Here is a 22,230-nt window from a genome sequence, read left to right on the forward strand (position 1 = left end):
ATGCCTAAGCCACGCATTAGAAGAGAAATAATTAAAATTAGAGCAGAAATCAATTAATTAGAAACCAGAAACACAGTAGATCAGATCAATGAAACTAGAAGTTGGTTCTATGAAAGAATTAATAAGATTGATAAATCACTGGCCAGACTTATCCAAAAGAAGAGAGAAAGGACCCAAATTAATAAAATTATGAATGAAAGGGGAGAGATCACCACTAACACCAAGGAAATAGAAACAATTATTAGAAATTATTATCAACTATATGCCAATAAACTGAGCAATCTGGATGAAATGGAGGCCTTCCTGGAAACCTATAAGCTGCCAAGACTGAAACAGGAAGAAATTGACAACCTGAATAGGCCAATAACCAGTAACGAGATTGAAGCAGTAATCAAAAACCTCCCAAAAAACAAGAGTCCAGGGCCTGATGGATTCCCTGGGGAATTCTACCAAACATTCAAAGAAGAAATAATACCTATTCTACTGAAGCTGTTTCAAAAAATAGAAACAGAAGGAAAACTTCCAAACTCATTCTATGAGGCCAGCATTACCTTAATCCCCAAACCAGGCAAAGACCCCATCAAAAAGGAGAATTTCAGACCGATATCCCTGATGAATATGGATTCCAAAATCCTCAACAAAATCCTAGTTAATAGGATCCAACAATACATTAAAAGGATCATCCACCACAACCAAGTGGGATTTATCCCCGGGATGCAAGGGTGGTTCAACATTCGCAAATCAATCAGTGTGATAGAACACATTAATAAGAGGAGGGAGAAGAACCATATGGTCCTCTCAATTGATGCAGAAAAAGCATTTGACAAAATACAACACCCTTTCCTGATTAAAACTCTCCAGAGTATAGGGATAGAGGGAACATTCCTCAAGCTCATAAAATCCATCTATGAAAAACCCACAGCGAATATCATCCTCAATGGGGAAAAGCTGAGAGCCTTTCCCTTAAAATCAGGAACACGTCAAGGGTGCCCACTCTCACCACTGTTGTTCAACATAGTACTACAAGTCCTAGCAACAGCAATCAGACAGCAAAAAGAAATAAAAGGTATTCAAATTGGCAAAGAAGAAGTCAAACTCTCTCTTTTCGCAGACGACATGATACTTTATGTGGAAAACCCAAAAGACTCCACCCCCAAATTACTAGAACTCATCCAGCAATTCAGTAATGTGGCAGGATACAAAATCAATGCACAGAAATCAGTTGCTTTCTTATACACTAACAACGCAACTGTAGAAAGAGAAATTAAAGAAACGATTCCATTTACAATAGCACCAAAAACTATAAGATACCTCGGAATAAACCTAACCAAAGAGGCAAAGGATCTATACTCTAGGAACTACAAAACACTCATGAAAGAAATTGAAGAAGACACAAAAAGATGGAAAAATATTCTATGCTCATGGATCGGAAGAATAAACATTGTTAAAATGTCTATGCTACCCAGAGCAATCTATACCTTCAATGCCATCCCGATCAAAATTCCAATGACATTTTTCAAAGTGCTGGAACAAACAATCCTAAAATTTGTATGGAATCAGAAAAGACCCCGAATCGCAAGGAGATGTTGAAAAAGAAAAACAAAGCTGGGGGCATCACATTGCCCGATTTCAAGCTATATTACAAAGCAGTGATCACCAAGACAGCATGGTACTGGCACAGAAACAGACATACAGACCAATGGAACAGAATAGAGAACCCAGATATGGACCCTCAACTCTATGGTCAAATAATCTTTGACAAAGCAGGAAAACACATGCAATGGAAAAAAGACAGTCTCTTCAATAAATGGTGCTGGGAAAACTGGACAGCCACATGCAGAAGAATGAAACTCGACCATTCTCTAACACCATTCACAAAGATAAACTCAAAGTGGATGAAAGACCTCAATGTGAGACAGGAATCCATCAAAATCCTAGAAGAGAACATAGGCAGGAACCTCTTTGACATCGCCCACAGCAACTTCTTTCAAGATACATCTCCAAAAGCTAGTGAAACAAAAGCAAAAATGAACTTTTGGGACTTCATCAAGATAAAAAGCTTCTGCACAGCAAAGGAAACAGTCAACAAAACAAAGAGGCAACCCACAGAATGGGACAAGATATTTGCAAATGACACTACAGATAAAGGGCTGGTATCCAAGATCTATAAAGAACTTCTCAAACTCAACACCCAAAAAACAAATAATCAAGTCAAAAAGTGGGCAGAAGATAGGAAAAGACATTTCTCTGAAGAAGACATACAAATGGCTAACAGACACATGAAAAAATGTTCATCATCATTAGCCATCAGGGAAATGCAAATCAAAACCACATTGAGATACCACCTTACACCAGTTAGAATGGCAAAAATGGACAGGGAAAGAAACAACAAATGTTGGAGAGGTTGTGGAGAAAGGGGAACCCTCTTACGCTGTTGGTGGGAATGCAAGTTGGTACAGCCACTTTGGAAAACAGTGTGGAGGTTCCTCAAAAATTTAAAAATAGAGCTACCCTATGACCCAGCAATTGCACTACTGGGTATTTACCCCAAAGACACAGATGTAGTGAAAAGAAGGGCCATAGGCGCCCCAATGTTCATAGCGGCAATGTCCGCAATAGCCAACCTGTGGAAAGAGCCGAGATGCCCTTCAACAGATGAATGGATAAAGAAGATGTGGTCCATATATACAATGGGATATTACTCAGCCATCAGAAAGGATGAATACCCAACTTTTACAACAACGTGGATGGGACTGGAGGAGATTATGCTAAGTGAAATAAGTCAAGCAGAGAAAGTCAATTATCATATGGTTTCACTTATTTGTGGAACATAAGGAATAACATGGAGGACATTAGGAGAAGGAAGGGAAAAATGGGGGGGTGGGAATTGGAGGGAGAGATGAACCATGAGAGACTGTGGACCTGAGAAACAAACAGGGTTTTAGAGGGGAGGGGGGAGGGGGGATTGGTTAGCCCGGTGATGGGTATTAAGGAGGGCACGTACTGCATGGAGCACTGGGTGTTATACGAAAACAATGGATCGTGGATCACTACATCAAAAACTAATGATGTATTGTATGGTGACTAACATAACATAATAAAATTAAAAAAAAAAAAAAAAAGAAGTATAGGCCAACATCCCTGATGAACATAGAAACAAAAATTCTCAGCAAAATGCTAGCAAAGAATCCAGCAATACATTAAAAAATTATTCGCCATGATCAAGTGGTATTTATTCCTGTGTTGCAAAGGTGGTTTCATAATCACAGATCAATTAATGTGATACATCACATCAATAGGAGAAAGGATTAGAACCCTATAATCATTTCAATAGATGCTGAAAAAGCATTTGACAAACTACAACATCCATTTATAATAAAAACCCTAAAAAAATAGGCTTAGAGGGAACATACCTCAACATAATAAAGCCATTTATGAAAAACCCACAGCCAATATCATTTTTTTTTAAGATTTATTTATTTAGGGGCACCTGGGTGGCTCAGTCGTTAAGCGTCTGCCTTCGGCTCAGGTCACGATCCCAGAGTCCTGGGATCGAGCCCCGCATGGGGCTCCTTGCTCAGCGGGAAGCCTGCTTCTCCTTCTCCCACTCCCCCTGCTTGTGTTCCCTCTCTCTGTGTGCCTCTCTCTGTAAAACAGATAAATAAAATCTTTAAAAAGAAAATATTTATTTATTTATTTGACACAAAGAGAGACAGAGAGAGCACAAGCAGGGGGAGCAGCAGAGGGAGAAAGAGAAGCAGGCTCTCTGCTGAGCAGGGAGCCCGATGCGAGGCTCAATCCCAGGACCTCAAGATCATGACCTGAGCCGAAGGCAGATGCTTAACCAACTGAGCCACCCAGGCGCCCTGCCAATATAATCCTTAGTGGTGAAAAACTGAGTTTTCCCCTAACATTGGGAATAAGACAGGGATGTCCACTCTCACCACTTTTATTCCACATAGTACCGGAAGTCTTAACCACAGCAACCAGACAAAAAAAAAAGAAATAAAAGGAATCCAAATTGGTAAGGAAGAAGTAAAACTTTCACTATTTGCAGATGACATGGTACCATATATACAGAAAACCCTAAAAACTCCACAAAAAAACTGCCAGAACTGATAAATGCATTCAGTAAAATTACAGGATACAAAAGCAATGTGCAAAACTCTGCTGCATTTCTATACACCAATAATGAAGCAGCACAAAGAGAATTTTTTTAAAGGCAATTTATAATTCCACCCCAAATAATAAGATATCTAGGAATAAACCTAACCAAAGAGGGGAAAGATCTGTACTCTGAAAACTGTAAAACACTGATAATAGAAATTCAAGATGACACAAACAAATGGAATGGCATTCCATGTTCATGGGTTGGAAGAGCAAATACTGTTAAAATGTCTACGTTACCCAAGGCAATCTACATATTTAATGCAATCCCTATCAAAATACCAACAGCAGTTTTCACAGAGCTGGAACAAACAATCCTAAAATGTGTATGGAACCACAAAAGACCCCAAATAGCCAAAGCAATCTTGAAAAAGAAAAGCAAAGATGGAAGGATCACAATTCCAACTTCAAGTTGTAGTCATCAAAGCCGTATGGTAGTGGCACAAAAAAGAGACACATACAGCAACAGAACAGAAAACCCAGAAATAAACCCATGATTACATGGTCAATTAATCTTCAACAAAGCAGGAAAGAATATCCAATGAGGAAAAGACAGTCTCTTCAACAAATCATGTTGGGAAAACTGGACAGCAACATGCAAAAGAATGAAACCTGACCACTTTCTTACACCATACACAAAAATAAATTCAAAATGGATCACAGACATAAATGTGAGACCTGAAACCATAAAAATCCTAGAAGAAAACACAGGCACTAACCTCTTTGACACTGGCTGTAGCAACATTTTTCTGAGAATATTCTCCTGAGGCAGGGGAAACAAAAGCAAAAATAAACTATTGGGACTTAAGATAAAAAGCTTCTGCACAGCAAAGAAAAAATTCAACCAAATTAAAAGTCAACCTAAAGAATGGAAGAAGATATTTTCAAATGACATATCTGATAAAGAGTTAGTATGCAATATATATAAAGAACTTATAATAAATAAATAACCCAATTAAAAAATGGGCAAAAGACATGAACATACAGTTCTCCAAAAGAGACATCCAGATAGCCAGCCAATAGACACATGAAAAGATGTTCAATATCGCTCATCATTAGGAAAATGCAAATCAAAGCCACAATGAGGTATCATCTCACATCTGTCAGAATGGCTAAAATCAACAACACAAGAAACAACAAGTTTTGGCGAGGATATGGAGAAAGGGGAACCCCTCTTGCCCTGTTGGTGGGAATGCAAACTGGTGCAGCCACACTGGAAAACAGTATGGAGGTTCTTAAAAAGTTAAAAATCAAACTACCCTATAATTCAACAATGGCACTACTGGGTATTTATGCAAAGAGTCCAAAAACATTAATCCAAAAAGATACATGCACACCTATGTTTACAGCAGTATTACCTACAATAGGCAAACTATGGAAAAAGCCCAAGTGTCCATCCATTGATGAATGCATAAAGATGTAGTATATATACAATAGAATGTTACTTAGCTTTAAAAAGAATGAAATCTTGCCATTTGCAAGGACGTGGATGGAGCTAGACAGTATAATGCCAATTGAAATAAGACAAAGAAAGACAAATACCATATGATTTCACTCATATGTGGAATTTAAGAACCAAAACAAATGAACAAAGGCAAAAAGTTTGAGATAAACCAAGAAACAGACTTTTAATTATAGAGAACCATGGTTACTAGCAGGGAGGGGGATGGAGGGATAGGTGAAATAAGTGATAAGGATTAAGGAGCCCACTTGTAATGAGCACCAGATGATATACGGAAGTGTTGAATCCCTCTATTGTACACCTGAAACTAATATTACACTGTAAGTTAAGTGGAATTTGAAACTTAAAAAAAAAAAAATGCTTTGTTTTACCTCATAGTTAATTTGCGATTAACTGTACCTTTTCCAATGCAGACAACTGTGTGAATATAAGACTACTTTATATACACATTTCCTATTATCAAATACTTCACTATAGATGGAAATCCATATAAATATACTGATGCTAAAATAAATTCAGCTTCAAAATAAGACTTATCTAAAAACACAAAAAGAGGGGCACCTGGGTGGCTCAGATGGTTAAGCATCTGCCTTCGGCTCAGGTCATGATCCCGGGGTCCTGGGATTGGGTCCCACATCAGGCTCCCTGCTCCTTGGGGAGCCTGCTTCTCCTTCTGCCTCTCTCGCTCTCTCTCTGTCTCTCATAAATAAATAAATAAAATCTTTAAAAAAATAAAAATAAGGGGCGCCTGGGTGGCTCAGTTGTTAAGCATCTGCCTTCAGCTCAGGTCATGATCTCAGGGTTCTGGGATCGAGCCCCACATCGGGCTCCCCGCTCCACGGGAAGCCTGCTTCTCCCTCTGCCACTCCCACTGCTTGTGTTCCCTCTCTCGCTGTGTCTCTGTCAAATACATACATAAAAAAAAAATCTTTAAAAAAATAAAATAAAATAAAAAAATAAAAATAAAATAAAATAAAAAATAAAAACACGAAAAGAGAAGTCAGATTTTGACACTTGCTAGATACCACAATTTGGGGACTTTAGTCAAAAGCGTGCCTAAAGTTAGTTACATCAAAATTCCGATACTAAACAAAAGATATGGACTTGAACGAACATTAAGATTCATCAAACATACATGCCGTTCCAGTGACAAGTAAATTTGCGAGAACAAAAGGCACACGCAAGACATTTATCAAGGAAATGCTTTGTAGAGTCTTAAAATATCGAAATAAGAAAATACTTTCATGAGAATAAAATTTGTTGACCAGCACTACTTGGCATTCAAGTGAAAAAGCAACTCAGAAAGGACCACTTACAGAATACGAAGCACTCAGATCACAGGATGAAAAAAAGCTTTATCCTGCCTGGTAAAGGAAAAACTGCTATGGCTGGATAAGCCTTCAACTACCAGAATTAACAAAGAAGAAAACTAAACAGTAACCAACCCATCATTCTGAATCTATGATTTTGAGTTTTAATTGTTGCTCATTCTCTGGGCATGTCCAGAAATCTGCAAGGTCAGTATTATGTTTCTCCCACACTCTCTAGAAGATTATACCATGTGTTTAGCACAGCACCGTAAGAGAATACATCCCGTCACAACTGTGTGCTCACTCTTCAGCAGGCCAGATGGAGAGAGAGTTTTAAGCCAAAAGAATCAGAGTTGGGTAGGCTGAACTTCACCAACCATTGGCTGTACTGACTAGAAGAGCACTAATGAGTCTAGCACCCAGTACAGCAGTCAGCTTGAGTAGCTTATGACTCAGAGGTGCCAAGCGGCCATGTCCCAGAGTGAAGTCAGGCTTCAAGACAAGAGAGACCTGGGTTTAAATTGTGCATCTTGCTCTTACTGTAGGACCAAGAGAAAAGTAATGAATCTAAACCACAGTTTACCCATCTTCAAAATGAGAGTTGTATTATGTCTGTTACAACATTATAGTAAAAAGATGAGGGTAACCTATTTAAAACAACTGGCATATCAGGGAAATTCAAATCAAAACCAGATTGAGATATCACCTTATACCAGTTAGAATGGCAAAAATGGACAGGGCAAGAAACAACAAATGTTGGAGAGGTTGTGGAGAAAGGGGAACCCTCTTACACTGTTGATGGGAATGCAAGTTGGTACAGCCACTTTGGAAAACAGTGTGGAGGTGCCTCAAAAAATTAAAAATAGAGCTACCCTATGACCCAGCAATTGCACTCCTGGGTATTTACCCCAAAGACACAGATGTAGTGAAAAGAAGGGCCATAGGCACCCCAATGTTCATAGCAGCAATGTCCACAATAGCCAAACTGTGGAAAGAGCCGAGATGCCCTTCAACAGATGAATGGATAAAGAAGATGTGGTCCATATATACAATGGGATATTACTCAGCCATCAGAAAGGATGAATACCCAACTTTTACAACAACATGGATGGGACTGGAGGAGATTATGCTAAGTGAAATAAATCAAGCAGAGAAAGTCAATTATCATATGGTTTCACTTATTTGTGGAACATAAGGAATAGCATGGAGGACATTAGGACAAGGAAGGGAAAAATGAAGGGGGGGGAGAATCGGAGGGGGAGATGAACATGAGAGACTATGGACTCTGAGAAACAAACTGAGGGTTCTAGAGGGGAGGGGGTGGAGGGATGGGCTAGCCTGGTGATGGGTATTAGCATGGAGCACTGGGTGTTATACGAAAACAATGGATCATGGAACACTACATCAAAAACTAATGATGTATTGTATGGTGACTAACATAAAATAATAAAATTAAAACAAAAATAATTGTCTGAAGAAAACTAAAAAAAAAAAAAATTTTTTTAAATAAATAAAACAACTGGCATGAATGCCATGTGCTCCCAATCCTGGTTTTAAACTTTGACAAAAGTATATATACCCAATTTTAGATCATCTTTGAGAAAAAAGTTTATGTAGTATAAGAATAGGTACATTGGGTCACAATATGTGTCTCTTAGGAGCAGGTAAAGTGGTGTCGTGGGAGGAAAGAGCCACCTCTCCCCGTAATTTAAATTTTTTTCAACTCTAAGGAAAAAAATGTAGCTGTACCCTACAACATACAACTACATTCCATTAAACTCAATGTTAGATACTACAAAAAATAAAAACAAAAGAAAGAGCAAGACAACATCCTCTCAAGTTCACTGAATCAGTCTAAAAGAGGTTCACACCAAGTTATGGGCAACGTTGAAATCCAAATAGAAAATTTAATAATTGTTTTCATATATAAATTTGGTGGTAAAATCAGACCTGAACTTGGACTAGAGGTTCTACAGTCTTTATTCCTGTACTGAATGTAAACATTCATGCATTATAATTTTCATTATGTTGCAAGGTCCTTAATCCCACTGGTGATGTGACTTAATATGTCATGTACTGCATTAACTTCTGAAAATATAAATATTCCAAATTTCAAAACATATATAGGTCAAGGATTTCAGAGAAGGCAATCTAAACAATCTCTGCTTAAGGAAAAAAAGAGGTAATAGCTGTAAAAAGAGGTAACTACCAAAGACAGAAACTTGTAGTTAAGAATTTATTTTCTATCCTTCTTAAATCAGTAATTGCTTAGAACCCTTGATGATCCAATAATATGGACACGGTGACATGACCTACATCATTAAGTTCTTGGAGAAGCACGAGATGATACATATAACACAATGTCTGACACAAAGTAAGTACCCAATAAATACTGTGTTACAGTAGTGCCTAGAAAAATACTTTGAACATTTACTAGGAACAGGCAAACTGGTAAATACCTAGCTCAGACAATCTGCTATATATATTTTATTTTGTAATTTAATTTTTAAAAAATCCAAGGGTGTTCATTTGCCTATGCCTAGTGTTTCTCCTATCAGGCCTCAGAAATAGCATTAGTGCACATCACAGAGGCAGGTAGCAATCCCAGGTAAGCAAACAAGCATTTGGAGCTGATAAAGCACAGTAAGAGTCCTTAATGCAATAAAAATATTATCTAAAAAGAAAGGAGCTGTGAAATACTGAAGAGCAGCCTAGAGGAATGTTTCCAAAATTTAACGTACAAACTCATCAGCCAGAGTTTTGCCTAAAACGCATATTCTGATTTAATGTGGTGGGGCCACACATGCTGCATTCAGGTTCTCAGGTAATCACCATGCTGTTTATCTAGCGGCCCACATTGAGAGTGGGAAGGCCCCAGAGGAGTGGCCCTCCAAGTATATGATCAACATCACAATCTCCTGGAAAGTTATTAGAAATGCAAACCCTAGAGCATAAGGAAATTTTTGGAGATGACTGATCAGCCATTTATATCCAGTCAGATTACTTTCCCTGATAACAAAAGAATACTTTTTAAATGCTTAAAAATAAAAATAGCACACTAAAACATGTTACAGAAGAAAAACAGTTCCTCTCTGTATACAATTTCCAAAACTATAGTCATTACAAGTACAGTTAAAATGCAGGCTTTTAGTTTATAAGAAGCCTGCTCTGATAAATTGTAGGCAAATATAATGTGCGCAATTCTCAGTAGGAGCCCTTACCAACTACTCACAAAATAGGTCTTGTCCATTGTACCTAGGTAACAAAGGTATGACTGTGTATGGAAACCAGACTAGTTTTCTATTTCCTTCTGCTGAGAACGTAACCAACCACATCATGGTTTAGCCAACTTCTCCACAGTCATGTTTACACAATGCCTGGCTGATGTGTAAATACATGTCAACATTTTGATTTATAGCTATAGATCATCTGTTTACATGCACGGATACACAAATGTATAAATTATGGTACATTAGTGGTTTGCAACACAATATTCTTGAAGGACAAAAACCTTGAGGATAGACTACAAATATACAATGTCATGACCAGAGAAAAGATTTCAGTTTTGTGAATGTGAAGCCAATTGATTATTCAAACTTTGGGGGAAAACCTATTTAACAAATTGATGCATTCAGAGTTCAGACTCAACATTTTCTTCAACTTCCAAGTCTGAATTCCAAGTTCACCTCTCAGTCAAAACCTGAGCACACAGATCTACCCTTCATCTATTTCAAAGGTGTCAGTAACAGATTGTGAAGCCCCATACTTGGTTCAGGATCGACGCTGTAATTTTTGCCAGGACCACAAGTTCTAACAGTGTTTCTGATGTCACATCAATGGGGACGGAGGGAGGGAGGGACCAGTGTTTCTGGCATCTAGTGAATATAGGCCAGGCACATTGCTCAACAACGTACAATGGACAAAACAGTCTCTGCAACAAAGAATTACCTGGACTAAAATACCGAGGGTGCTGAGGTTCAGAAACCCTAATTGAAATGATGGAGGCTGCAAAAATAGGCAATCAATGTCCCCTGTGCATCATCATTACATTCCTAGTACAGTGTTAAGCACAATGACAAATATTTGTTGATTATTACATAAACTACCTCTGTGTAGCTGTGAGGCCTAAAGATGGAAAACAATGATAAAGGGGTTATTACACATGCAGTATCTAAAGTACAAAACAAAATTGCAATCATTGTCAAGATTGAAAAGGAATTTAACACATCATCTAGTCTTATTTCTATATATGGGGGAAAAAATACCTTCATATGAAAGATGCTATATCATGTACTGATATGGCAGTGTTATGGGGGTGGGGGGGTGGGTAACAAGACCTCTTAGTAAAAATAAGTATCTTAAGTTTATTAAAATCGGTTTTTACTTCTAATAGTGTCAGTGTCCCATACTTTTCATAAATTAAGTATTTCCTTTATAAAAATTAAAACCAATGTGACATAAGTAATAAGTGACATTTCACAAGCAGGAAACACAAAATGTAATTATTTTCAAAAAAAAAAAAACACACAAATCACAGACCTCTGTGGCCTGCAGGCATTTATACTTCTGAGAATTCTGGGATTTAAAATGTCATGAGAAATTCTGAACAGGCTTACATTTTTGAAACACAGGAACTGACAGTCACAAGGCCAAACATACCCTTAATAATCGATTCCGCTGCATACAGATCTCGTTTGTAGGTCACCTAAAGGACAAACAAACCTCATTAGACTTAACAGAGTAGGAAGGAATGTGAGAGCAATAAAATTATGCCCCAAAGGAAATGATTTATTTTGGAGAAACTATAAACACATAGTACTGACAACTTCTTTTCTTTTTTTTTTTTTTTTTTTAAAGATTTTTATTTATTTGAGAGAGAGAGAATGAGAGACAGAGAGCATGAGAGGGAGGAGGGTCAGAGGGAGAAGCAGACTCCGTGCCAAGCAGGGAGCCCGATGCGGGACTTGATCCCGGGACTCCAGGATCATGACCTGAGCCGAAGGCAGTCGCTTAACCGACTGAGCCACCCAGGCGCCCCAGTACTGACAATTTCTAAATTATAACAACATTAGCAAGTTCAGATACATTTTATTTCTGCAAATTGCTGAATACTGGTTTTTGGATCTGTAAATTGAGATATTATGTGGCCGTGGTTATCAAACTCTTATTAATATAAGTATTATTTCATAGATAATGTGGTAGTGTTTAAATAAAAGTACTAGTACTACTGGTTATTACTGTTTAATAGTAAAGTTTTATGTTGTAAGGAAGGAAGAAAAAGTATGTGTAACAAAAATCACTAAATCGCATTCTTAGTTAAAATAAGATAATTCTCAAAGATTAATGCACATCAAGAGGGACTTCCTTCTCAATTGAAGGAAGTAGATATCTTTATGTAGATAAGGTTCACCTTTCAAGTTTTTTATTAATACATGGATCCGACAGGGACTAGAGGATACCTTCATGTACATAAGAACAATCATTATCTTTCGTGAACATCATGCATCCTCCTTCTAATTGTAACCTGCCATAGTCCTAGGGCAGATATTTCCCACAACATATCCTGTGAGCTCAAGTACAGAATATGTCAGGTGTTTGGCAATGCAGAATCAGTTCTTATGTCAGAACTGAAAAACCTAAAAAATAATGCATTGTATTAATAAGTACTGTAAGTTTAGGAGTTGGTTCATCATTAAAGTGCCAAGATGATTATGATGAAAGTGGTCTAAAAACCCACTTTGAAAAGTACTTACCAAGTGAGTACATTTCTGTGCCTATAATTCATATTTTTTTCCCTTCAGACTATCTCATAACTAGACTTATACAAAAACTTTGTTCGGCTCAAGTTGCTCAGGGCACTTCTACCCAAAATTAGATTCCCCTGCTATGCCTTTATCCTGGCTGGTAAACGGCTGGTGCAAAACATCACCCTACAATTGACAATTCAAGTAATACCTAACATGTAAGACAGACAGAAAATTGGGGTGCCTGGGTGGCTCAGTCAGTTAAGCATCTGACTCTTGGTTTTGGCTCAGGTCATGATATCAGGGTCATGAGATCAAGCTGCCCCCTATGCCCCCGTTAGGCTCTGCCCTCAGGGCAGAGTCTGCTTGAGACTCTCTCGATCTCTCTCTCCCTCTGCCCCTCCCCACTCCCGTGCTCTAATAAATAAATCTTTAAAAAAAAAATAGATAGAAAATTGCTTGAGCCTTCAACTAAACTATTGAAGTCACGTATGACATTGTTATATGACTGACAAAACAAGTATATGCCAACCAAAACTAGTACTATAGTTACTGATCCACAGTGAAATTCCAGTATCTGGACAGAAAATAGAAAACAGACATTTAAAGGTCCATGCTATGTATTTCACCAAATTAAACAATATACTGATCTCATTCATTCATTCAAAACATATTTATGAAATAACTACTCTGTTTTGGGTCCTGTTCTAAGTTTTGGGGAGAGAGCAATGAAAAGAATAAGTAAAATTCCTTAACCTGTGGAAACAGTATTTTCGTAGAAAAATTTTCCTGTAAAAATTCCATCAAAGTTTTTCTTCTGTTTGCTCAAAAACCCAAAGTTAACTAGATCACCAAAATCAGGCTTCAATACTTGTAATTCAAATGAGAAAATAGTGTTTTTCTTTAATAATTTTCTGCTGTATCGGGTAAACTCAGAACTGAAATAGGAAGAGGCCTAATTACCGTTATTCATTTTGTATTCCTTCTGGCTTTGAGGAATGAAACTGCATTCAAAATCACAATAGAGCAACTGTGAAAGTAACTTCTACTTTCTTTGCCCAAAGATATCTTAATGATGAATTTTTTTAAGTTAAGGAAAAATTGGTCTCAACTCCTAAAATCCCTTTTCTAGCATTCCTGCAAGACTAAACAGTTTTACATTGCAATCACTCTTGGTTAAGTTACCTATTAGAATCAACTAAAGGTCCTTTCTCCACTATTATGATTAACTGTATAATCAGGAAAGACTACTAAATTTCCTTTTGTCTACTTTTTCTTGTAGGTTGTGGATACCTACGACACACAGATTAAAGCTTTTTTTTATTGTTTACTAATATCTTCCACATAAAGCCTTATTTAATACTTCAACCCACTTCTCACCAAACACGGATCTAAGAAAAATTAAGTACAAAATGTTTCTCACAAACTGGTAAAGTACTGCGTTTAAAAATAGCTTTATTTTTTCCTAATTGAAACAGTTAACGTACTTCAAAGGGAACAGTACTGGAAAATGTTGCAATTCTGAACTGATGAGTTACACTTTTTCTGTCAAACTTTTACAGTAATATGGGTTGCCCTTTCCTTATTTTTCTTAATTTTCAAAAGTTTATTAAATCAGTTTGAAGTTGATTTCCTTCTGTCAGTATGATCTGTAGTTTTCCTTGGACCTTGCACAATACATTATGAAAATTTGTTAACTTAAAAAAAAAATTCAACCCTTTAGTGATGGAAGAGAGCCCTCCATCCTCTGACTCACTTATTTTCACATTGCTCAGTAGAGGCTCAGAAGCCACCTCAAGACCAGTGCTCAGGGCCCCACATTTGCCCCTCACCTAGTTAAGCTCAATTTTTGTCTCTTTTCTTTGTGCTTCTGTGTAATAGTTCATCTGAGTCAAGTGTGCAACTAAAAGAAAATAATATTCAATACAAGAGAAACCTGAAACTCAGAGCCAGACCGAGTTTTCTGACTCTGAGGCCAGGCCTCCCTCAGCTGCCTCAAGGTGGGTTCCACACACTATCACACCTACCTGTGTCACTCTGTATTGACAATATAGTAACAGACTTTTCAGAGCCTCCTTCAGTTGGCCACCATCTTACGTGAATCAGACAACACTTAGTCCCCATTTTTCCTATCTTTTAACTCGTAAGAAAATGAGTATGTAGCTCCAATAATTAGAAGTCAGAAAATATTAAATTTTACAAAATATAGTATGTTTATTAGACACAAATTTAGATTTGGGGATGTATCTGTTTTATTTCCATTTCATCAATTAGGTCTATCTAGAAAATATCTCTTTCCTCTAGACTAGATGAAAATCTCTTAAAAGAAACAATGTTACCACACTCTATTTTTCAGATTTAAAGGAAGGGAGGTTATTTTGTTTTTGTTTTTTTTAAGATTTTATTTATTTGTCAGAGAGAGAGAGCACGCACAAGCAGGGGGAGTGACAGACAGAAGGAGAAGCAGCAGGGAGCCCGATGCAGGACTCGATCCCAAGACTCAAAGGCAGACACTTAACTGACTTAGCCACCCAGGCATCCCTGTTTTTGTTTTTAAACAAAGATGCCATAACACGTGGATCTGAAAAAGAAAAAAAAAAAAAAGTAGTTCCCATCAAAAGGATTCCTGAAAAGTCAGGAATATGGGATGATTTCAAACACTTCAGAAACTCCTCCTAAACAAGTATTTTCAGACAATGAACAGTTTAATTTCTTCAATACCTGGTTATAATCTTTTATGCCTTAAGGATAGTTGTAAATTTAGAAACAAAAAGCCTGTCAATTAGTTCTGTATAGTGTAGAAAGTGAGCAAGTATTTAAGTATATTGGGACAAAAATATGGTACAATTATAAATTAAAGGAATGGAAGTTTTTATGTCCGCTGGGTCAAATTTTGTCAAATAACAGTGTGTCTGGCAAGGTCTGGCAAGTCACTACCCTTCAGGGAAAGCATGAGAGCCAATTCCTATCCCAGAAATCAGTCCTATTCTCTTCCATGATTGGTTAGTCTTTGTCATGAGGAGTGGGGGTTGTCCTCTACCCTGCATGGTGATTTTAAACAATTAATGTTTCCTCCAGGCCCCAAAGGAGCCACTGCATGAGGTATGGCATAACTCTGAACATTTATTTCTTGCTTTACTTCTAAAAAAAAGTATGTAAAATATAAAATAACCCTCCCGGATTTCTGGTGGCAGTTCAAATAGTCCCACATGCAGGCATGAGACATTTCTAGTCATTCCTCATACCACTGTGGGGGTGAACTCCCTGATTTCTGAGGGGTAGGGGAAGGTATCCTGGATCTGTGTTTCAGAATCATCCCTTGCCTTACTTTTTATGGTAGTAAAATGCCTCATGAAATGCATTTTTCACCGTTTCAAGATTTATGAATCATGAGCCATGTAGTTGGCTCAGCTACCTGCGTCCAGTACTGGTTTTAGCCTCAGTGTACTAAATCTTTTTTCAGATCCAAATTTTTAAAAATGGTAGCACTTTTGGTGTTAGTATAGAATTAGAACACTAATTTCTAAGTATAGATTACTGCTTTGGTTTAAACAGAAACCGAGTAACTCTTTTATCCTTACAAAATGCCAAGACCACAAAATTAAATGAGGAGCCTATACTGAAGACAATTCATACAATGTCATTAAGAAGCTTTAGAGGGCTATACCAATAGCTAGGAAAGTATCAGAAAGAAGAAAAAAGGGGGGTGGGAGAAGATGATGAGAGACAGGAGGCAGAAAGAGGAAACAAGGACCCTAAAACTGCAATACTTGCACTCAAAATCATTTCACCTCAATTATCAGAAGAAATATGGTACCAGAAAAGAACTCCTATCTGCCATTTGAAAGACTTTCTGCCCAATCCATTCTATGCCCTTTTAAAATCCAAGGTCCCATTATTCAAACATTGTAAAGGAGGAGAAGTCCTGGGAAAGCCAATCCCTGACTTAGTGCACTTACAGTTGGTTCCCATGAAAGGGAAGCAGAGCACCAAGACGTGAGAACTAATACTAATACTGTGTTGTTGGAGAAAGCAGTGAAATAAAAGATTTAAAAAAAAAAAAAATCTAAAACAAAATTGAAATAAATTTGTGAGGAACAAGTGGAAAATTTCAAGAGCAATCTGTTACTTTCCTCTCTGCACATCTCAGAGGGCTTGACAAGTTTCAAAAAGGCTCTGAACACCCACAGAAAAAGATCACCACACACCCTACAACATCAAAAATGAGGCCAGAGAGTATTAAATGAACATGTGAGCAGCAATAAAACTTGTCTGTGAGTTTCCACTTTCATCTCCCGTTGCCAGCAAATTAAGTCTAGCCCATAGCCAAAAGGCGTTGTACAGAGATGAGTGTGAGGATCTGTAACAAAACATCTAATTGGTAAACAACATAGTCCTCACAATATGTTTACTACCATCTGAGCCACAGACAGAAAAGGATACACAAAATGAATAAAATGTTTGCCTGCTGGGTTGAAGACATTCGGATATCCTTAAAAGAATAGTATTGTGTAAGGCAATAATCCAGACATACCAATATTTTGTAATTTTGTAATTTCAGTCATTTTAAGTATGTATGAGACAATCTTAGCATAGGGCAAGGCCTATCACATTACTGTACAGAACACTTAATGAACTCATAGGGCTTTCTGTTTTATTTTTAAGTCAATGAGGAAATATGCTTTTGGGTTCATATCATCTTAGAGTTAGGATGAATCTTTCCTTATCAGATTTAGGTGGATGCTTTATAAAGATTTCATCCCTTGGGGCACCTGGGTGGCTCAGTTGGTTAAGCGTCTGCCTTTGGTTCAAGTCACGATCCCGGGGTCCTGGGATTGAGCCCCACATTGGGCTCCCTGCTCAGTGGGGAGCCTGCTTCTCCCTCTCCCTCTGCTGCTCCCCCCTGCTTTCCTGCTCTCTGTCAAATAAATAAATGAAATCTTTAAATAAATACATATATAAATATATAGAGAGATATATATCCAAGCTCTCTCTATATATATGAAATATATGTTTCATCCCGTATTTCAAAAGCAGCAACACTTCAAAAAATAAAACTACCCTACCCTCTTTCAGAAAACACTGTTCAATTCAATACATCTCTACCTTCAGAACAAAGGAAAGCCACACTGTGAAACACTCCAGCTCTAATTACTTCATTCCCTCAAAAACAAAGAAGTTGGTCATTAGGAGTCAAACCTTACTATATTCAAGAGTCTAACTCCTCATTGGGGCCACCAAGTGGGTCCAGTCACCCATCCCACTAAGTCAGAACTATGGCAGATATTTCTTGAACCCAGTTAAGTTGGAGCTACCACCCTCCAGGGCCTGGAAGGAAATGTTGCTACTGTGGAAAGCTGAGTTTCATCCTCAGTCCAATGGAGTTTAAGGAAACTGAATGTAAGAATATATAGAGAGGGAAGAAAAAAATTGAATAAAACCATTTTATCAGCTAAAATGGAATTTGTTTGAATAAATTATCTCAAAGTGAATTTTCTGCAAACCAAGAAATAGAAATGATACATACTTTGATGCTCAGGAAACCCAGTAAAACTCTTAATGCCTTTAATGTATACATACATACATACATACATACCCTTATACCTCAAAATATTTAATGAGTATGAAACCAAGCATTTTTATACTACCTCTCCATATTCTTAAGCACCTGGAAAGTGTTTATACTTGCAGAATGTGTCTTAAGAATGACCTATAAACACAGCCAAGATCCAGAGCAAAATGCAAACTTCCTTACCTTCCAGAGGTCAGGTGATCCTTCCACAAGTTTGGCATTAATGTGACCATATTTTAGAGCCAACTGCAAACACTCAGTTCCAAATTCCAAGTCATAGTCACTACACTGGGTAGAAAAAATAAGTTCAAATATATTTTTAAGTAAAACTTTGTTTTATTTCATAATCAATATATAAAAGGAAGGGCCTAGAGAACTAAAAAAATCTTTGATTAGGTACTGATTCATCAAGTTCCATAATAATTGTCCCTATGCCCTAAATGTCAAAAGATACAGGAAGTAGGTAAGTTGAAATCTTAAGTTTTGAACTTCCTCAATAGTTTCAGGAGTCAAATAAATAGACTACTTTTTTTTATTATAAGCTACTTTTCCAAACATGTTTCTAAAATGCCTGAAAGTATGGCTGAAGTTTTTTTGTATCAGGATTTTATCTAACAAATATATGTATCCATCCAATTCCAACCCCTATGCTATATTTATATTAAAATATTTGCAAATCATAGCTTTTGTTCATTTTAATATTTTACTTGTCAATATGTCTTAAAAATTTATATTTTGATTTTGAACATGAAAACAGTTCAGTATTCTGTTATTAGACAAAAAAGGAGAGCCTGGGGCACCTGGGTGACTCAGTCAGTTTAGCCTCCCGCTCTTCGTTTCAGCTCAGGTCTTGATCTCAGGCTCATGAAATCAAGTCCCACATCAGGCTCCATGCTCAGCTGGGAGTCAGCTTGAGATTCTCTCCCCATGGCCCTCTCCCCACTTGCTTGCACGCTCTAATAAATAAATCTTAAAAAAAAAAAAAAAATGGAAAGGCCTCTCATAGGTTTAATAAAGTACAAGCAACATTTTTTAGGATTTTTAGCAAAACCATTAAAATGACCAATACAATTCAGCTGAACAATACTGTGTCCTGATCATATCCAAGCTCTATATTAAGGAGCAGCATTTAAAAGATAAATGCAATGTGTATTAGGTCCTCAAGGAAATCAAATCTTTTTTAATTTTTTTTAAGATTTTATTTATTTGAGAGAAAGAGATGAAGAAATCACAAGTGGTGGGGATGGGCAGAGGGAGAGGGAGAAGTAGACTCTGCTGAGCAGGGAGTCCAATGTGGGGCTCAGCTGGATCCCAGGACCCCAAGATCATGACCTGACCATGACTGAGATCATGACTGCCTTTGGCAGTCGCTTAACTGACTGAGCCACCCAGGCTCCCCAAGGACTCATATCTTAAAAAAGAGGCTGATTTTGAACAAATACTTTGCAACAGACTATGATAGATGCAAGTAGACCAGGAGATAAAATACTTAATTCTGTGCGAAGGCATTATAGAGGCCTTTCAAAGCAAATGATCTCTGATCTCATTCTAAAGACTGAATAAAATTGTAGGAGAAAGGTATACCTTTAGGGCAAAAGGTGGCATACAAACAGAGAAGTTTCAGACATCTGATAGATTTATGTTTTAGAACAAACATCCCCAGGTAAGGAAGGCTGCAGAAAGGCCACAAATATCAGTACAACATTTAGCACCCATTTCCAGGGCTGTTTTGCTGTACTAGAGATTTCAAAATTCTAACTATAATGGTATGTTAAGGTAATGGACAAGAAAATAGAACCACCAAATGTACATAGTCCCAAATTGACCAGAATGGTCTCTCAGCTTAAATCTTCTTTTATGATACGCTACTTAACATATTTCTTAGACACTGTAATTTTTTAAAAAGCATTATCAACATTAGTTATATTCAAGTAAGACAAATGTTAAGCCTCTTCTTTGTACTTCCCGCATTTGTACATACTCATTTAGCAGTATTTGAGATCTATATACAGTCAACAGAATGCTCTCTTTAATACATGGTCAAATCCCAAAGATGACCAGCAATAGCCCTCTTCCTACTCTTTTCAGAGGCAAGATATTTAACACATTTGTGGAAAGCCTTAAAAGTGCTCACTAAGTACATGTTGAGAGGAGACCACAAGAACAGGTACCACCCTCCTATCTTAGGTGGTGAAAAGAGAATTACTTGATGCTCTACTCCTGACAATCACATGTTGTACCAGGCAAGATGGCAGCAGCCTACAAAGTGTATGATGTCTTTAGGATACCAGTCACTAGAGCCAATGGGAAACACAGAAAACTCTGGGTCCGGTATATATGAAATATATACTGGAAACAGGCTGAGCAATCTTGGCAGAAAGAGTAGCCTGAATTTGTCATTTGTTGTATAGACTACTATTACAACTATTTATGGGGGGTTTTGGTCATTTCTGCAACAAAAATTTTACTTTTGCAGGAAGTTCAAAAAAAAGACATGCTTAATAACCTGTTAAATTCTGAATTTCTGCATTTCTCAATAACACTGATGATGACTTCTACTTTTGTATAAGATATGGAAAGCTGGAAAAAATAATGTTTAGTTCTGAAGAAAAATCATATAAACTACAAAAGCATAACTTTTTCTTGTACCCACCATAGCTGAGGTCACAAGATGACCAAGTAGCCTTAAATCTAAGAAAAGGCATGCCTCCCCCAAGGACAGAGAGGACACCATCACCAGCTCACCTACAGTACAGCACAACAACAAGAGACAGCAGATGTCATACAAGCAGGTAAGAAGAAATAAATGGATAATCTCAACACACTGCTAAGTACTGAGTGGAGGTGACTATGAGAATACAGAACCTCTGGGAGTCAAATATTCAACAGGAGTGTTTACATCTTGCAGGCTCCGCTTCAGTAACCTACTACTACGAGCTCATGAACAGTCTATTACTATTTGAAGGTGCCTGTGACTACATGTACGTTCTACACTCAAGGCATACACTAAACATTTTTAAGTTAAAGATAAATCAATAATGGTAAGACAGAATCATTAAACAATGAGAAATTAATACAAAGGTAGGCAAAGAGAAAAACAGAACATATGGAACAAATAGAAAACAACTAGCACAATGGTAGATTTTAAATCAAGAAAGTCAATTCAGTGTGTAATGGCTGAAAATTTTTATCTTTATTATCCAGCATGGGAATCATAGTGATATCACTGATCACATAACATACACACACTGATTCTAAGAACCCTCTGCCCCCCTAAACTTGCAGCCCAAAAGAATGCCAAACAATATTCCTCCCAGGCAGAAACTCTTAAGTATACTATTGTCAGAGGTCCCCAAATACAGTCCATCTCAGTCATGTTACAATGAAACTCAAAGTCAAAAAGCTCCACCTATGAAACCCACCAACTCCCATCAGTCTCCAACACATAAGCATGAGCAGAAACCCCAGATTTAACTGAAACCCAAGACTAACATGAAATGCAAGGTCAAAAAGGCAAAACATAAAATCTTTTGGAGGAACTCTGCAGTTAAAAAAAGACTTCAGTATGATAAGTGAGAAAGTGCTTATACTCATAAAATAGGATATTTAAAAGGGGAGAAAATACAGGAAAAAAAAAAACAGTGACCACAAAGTCCAAAATGTTATTAAAAAAAAAAAAAGGAAAAAGAAAAAGAAAAAAGAAAAAAGAAAAACCAGAAGGAAAGAACAAAAAGAGTTGGAGAAAGAGACAAGTATTTAAAAAGAAAATTACAATAGTGAAGAACATGAGTTTCCAAATTAAAAAGCCTCACAGCATGTAGAAGCTAATGAATGAAATACACCAAACCCAATTAACAACAGCAAAAGGTCTCCTAAAAAGCAGGAACCCAAATTGGTTGAGACCTAATAGCAACAATGAAAATTAGAAAAACAAAGGAACAGTTTCTCCATAATTTTGAGGATAATGATTGTCCA

General features: G+C 37.2%; 1 protein-coding gene across 6 annotated transcripts in view; it reads right to left on the reverse strand.

Annotated features, from left to right (window-relative positions):
- CRPPA (CDP-L-ribitol pyrophosphorylase A) overlaps positions 1-22,230 on the reverse strand; it is a 407,209-nt gene that overhangs the window by 291,464 nt on the left and 93,515 nt on the right. For 5 of the 6 annotated variants that reach the window (XM_078059331.1, XM_078059332.1, XM_078059333.1 and 2 more), the window contains 2 exons: positions 18,439-18,543; positions 11,599-11,644 (listed from right to left, as the gene is read on the reverse strand). The exons of the other annotated variant lie outside the window; for it this stretch is intronic. In XM_078059331.1, coding sequence (XP_077915457.1) covers positions 11,599-11,644; positions 18,439-18,543 — 151 coding nt within the window. The remainder of the gene's footprint in view (positions 1-11,598; positions 11,645-18,438; positions 18,544-22,230) is intronic. 6 annotated transcript variants of the gene reach the window in all.

The sequence above is a fragment of the Halichoerus grypus genome, chromosome 12 (assembly GCF_964656455.1).
Source record: "Halichoerus grypus chromosome 12, mHalGry1.hap1.1, whole genome shotgun sequence".
NCBI classification, from domain to species: Eukaryota; Metazoa; Chordata; class Mammalia; order Carnivora; family Phocidae; genus Halichoerus; species Halichoerus grypus.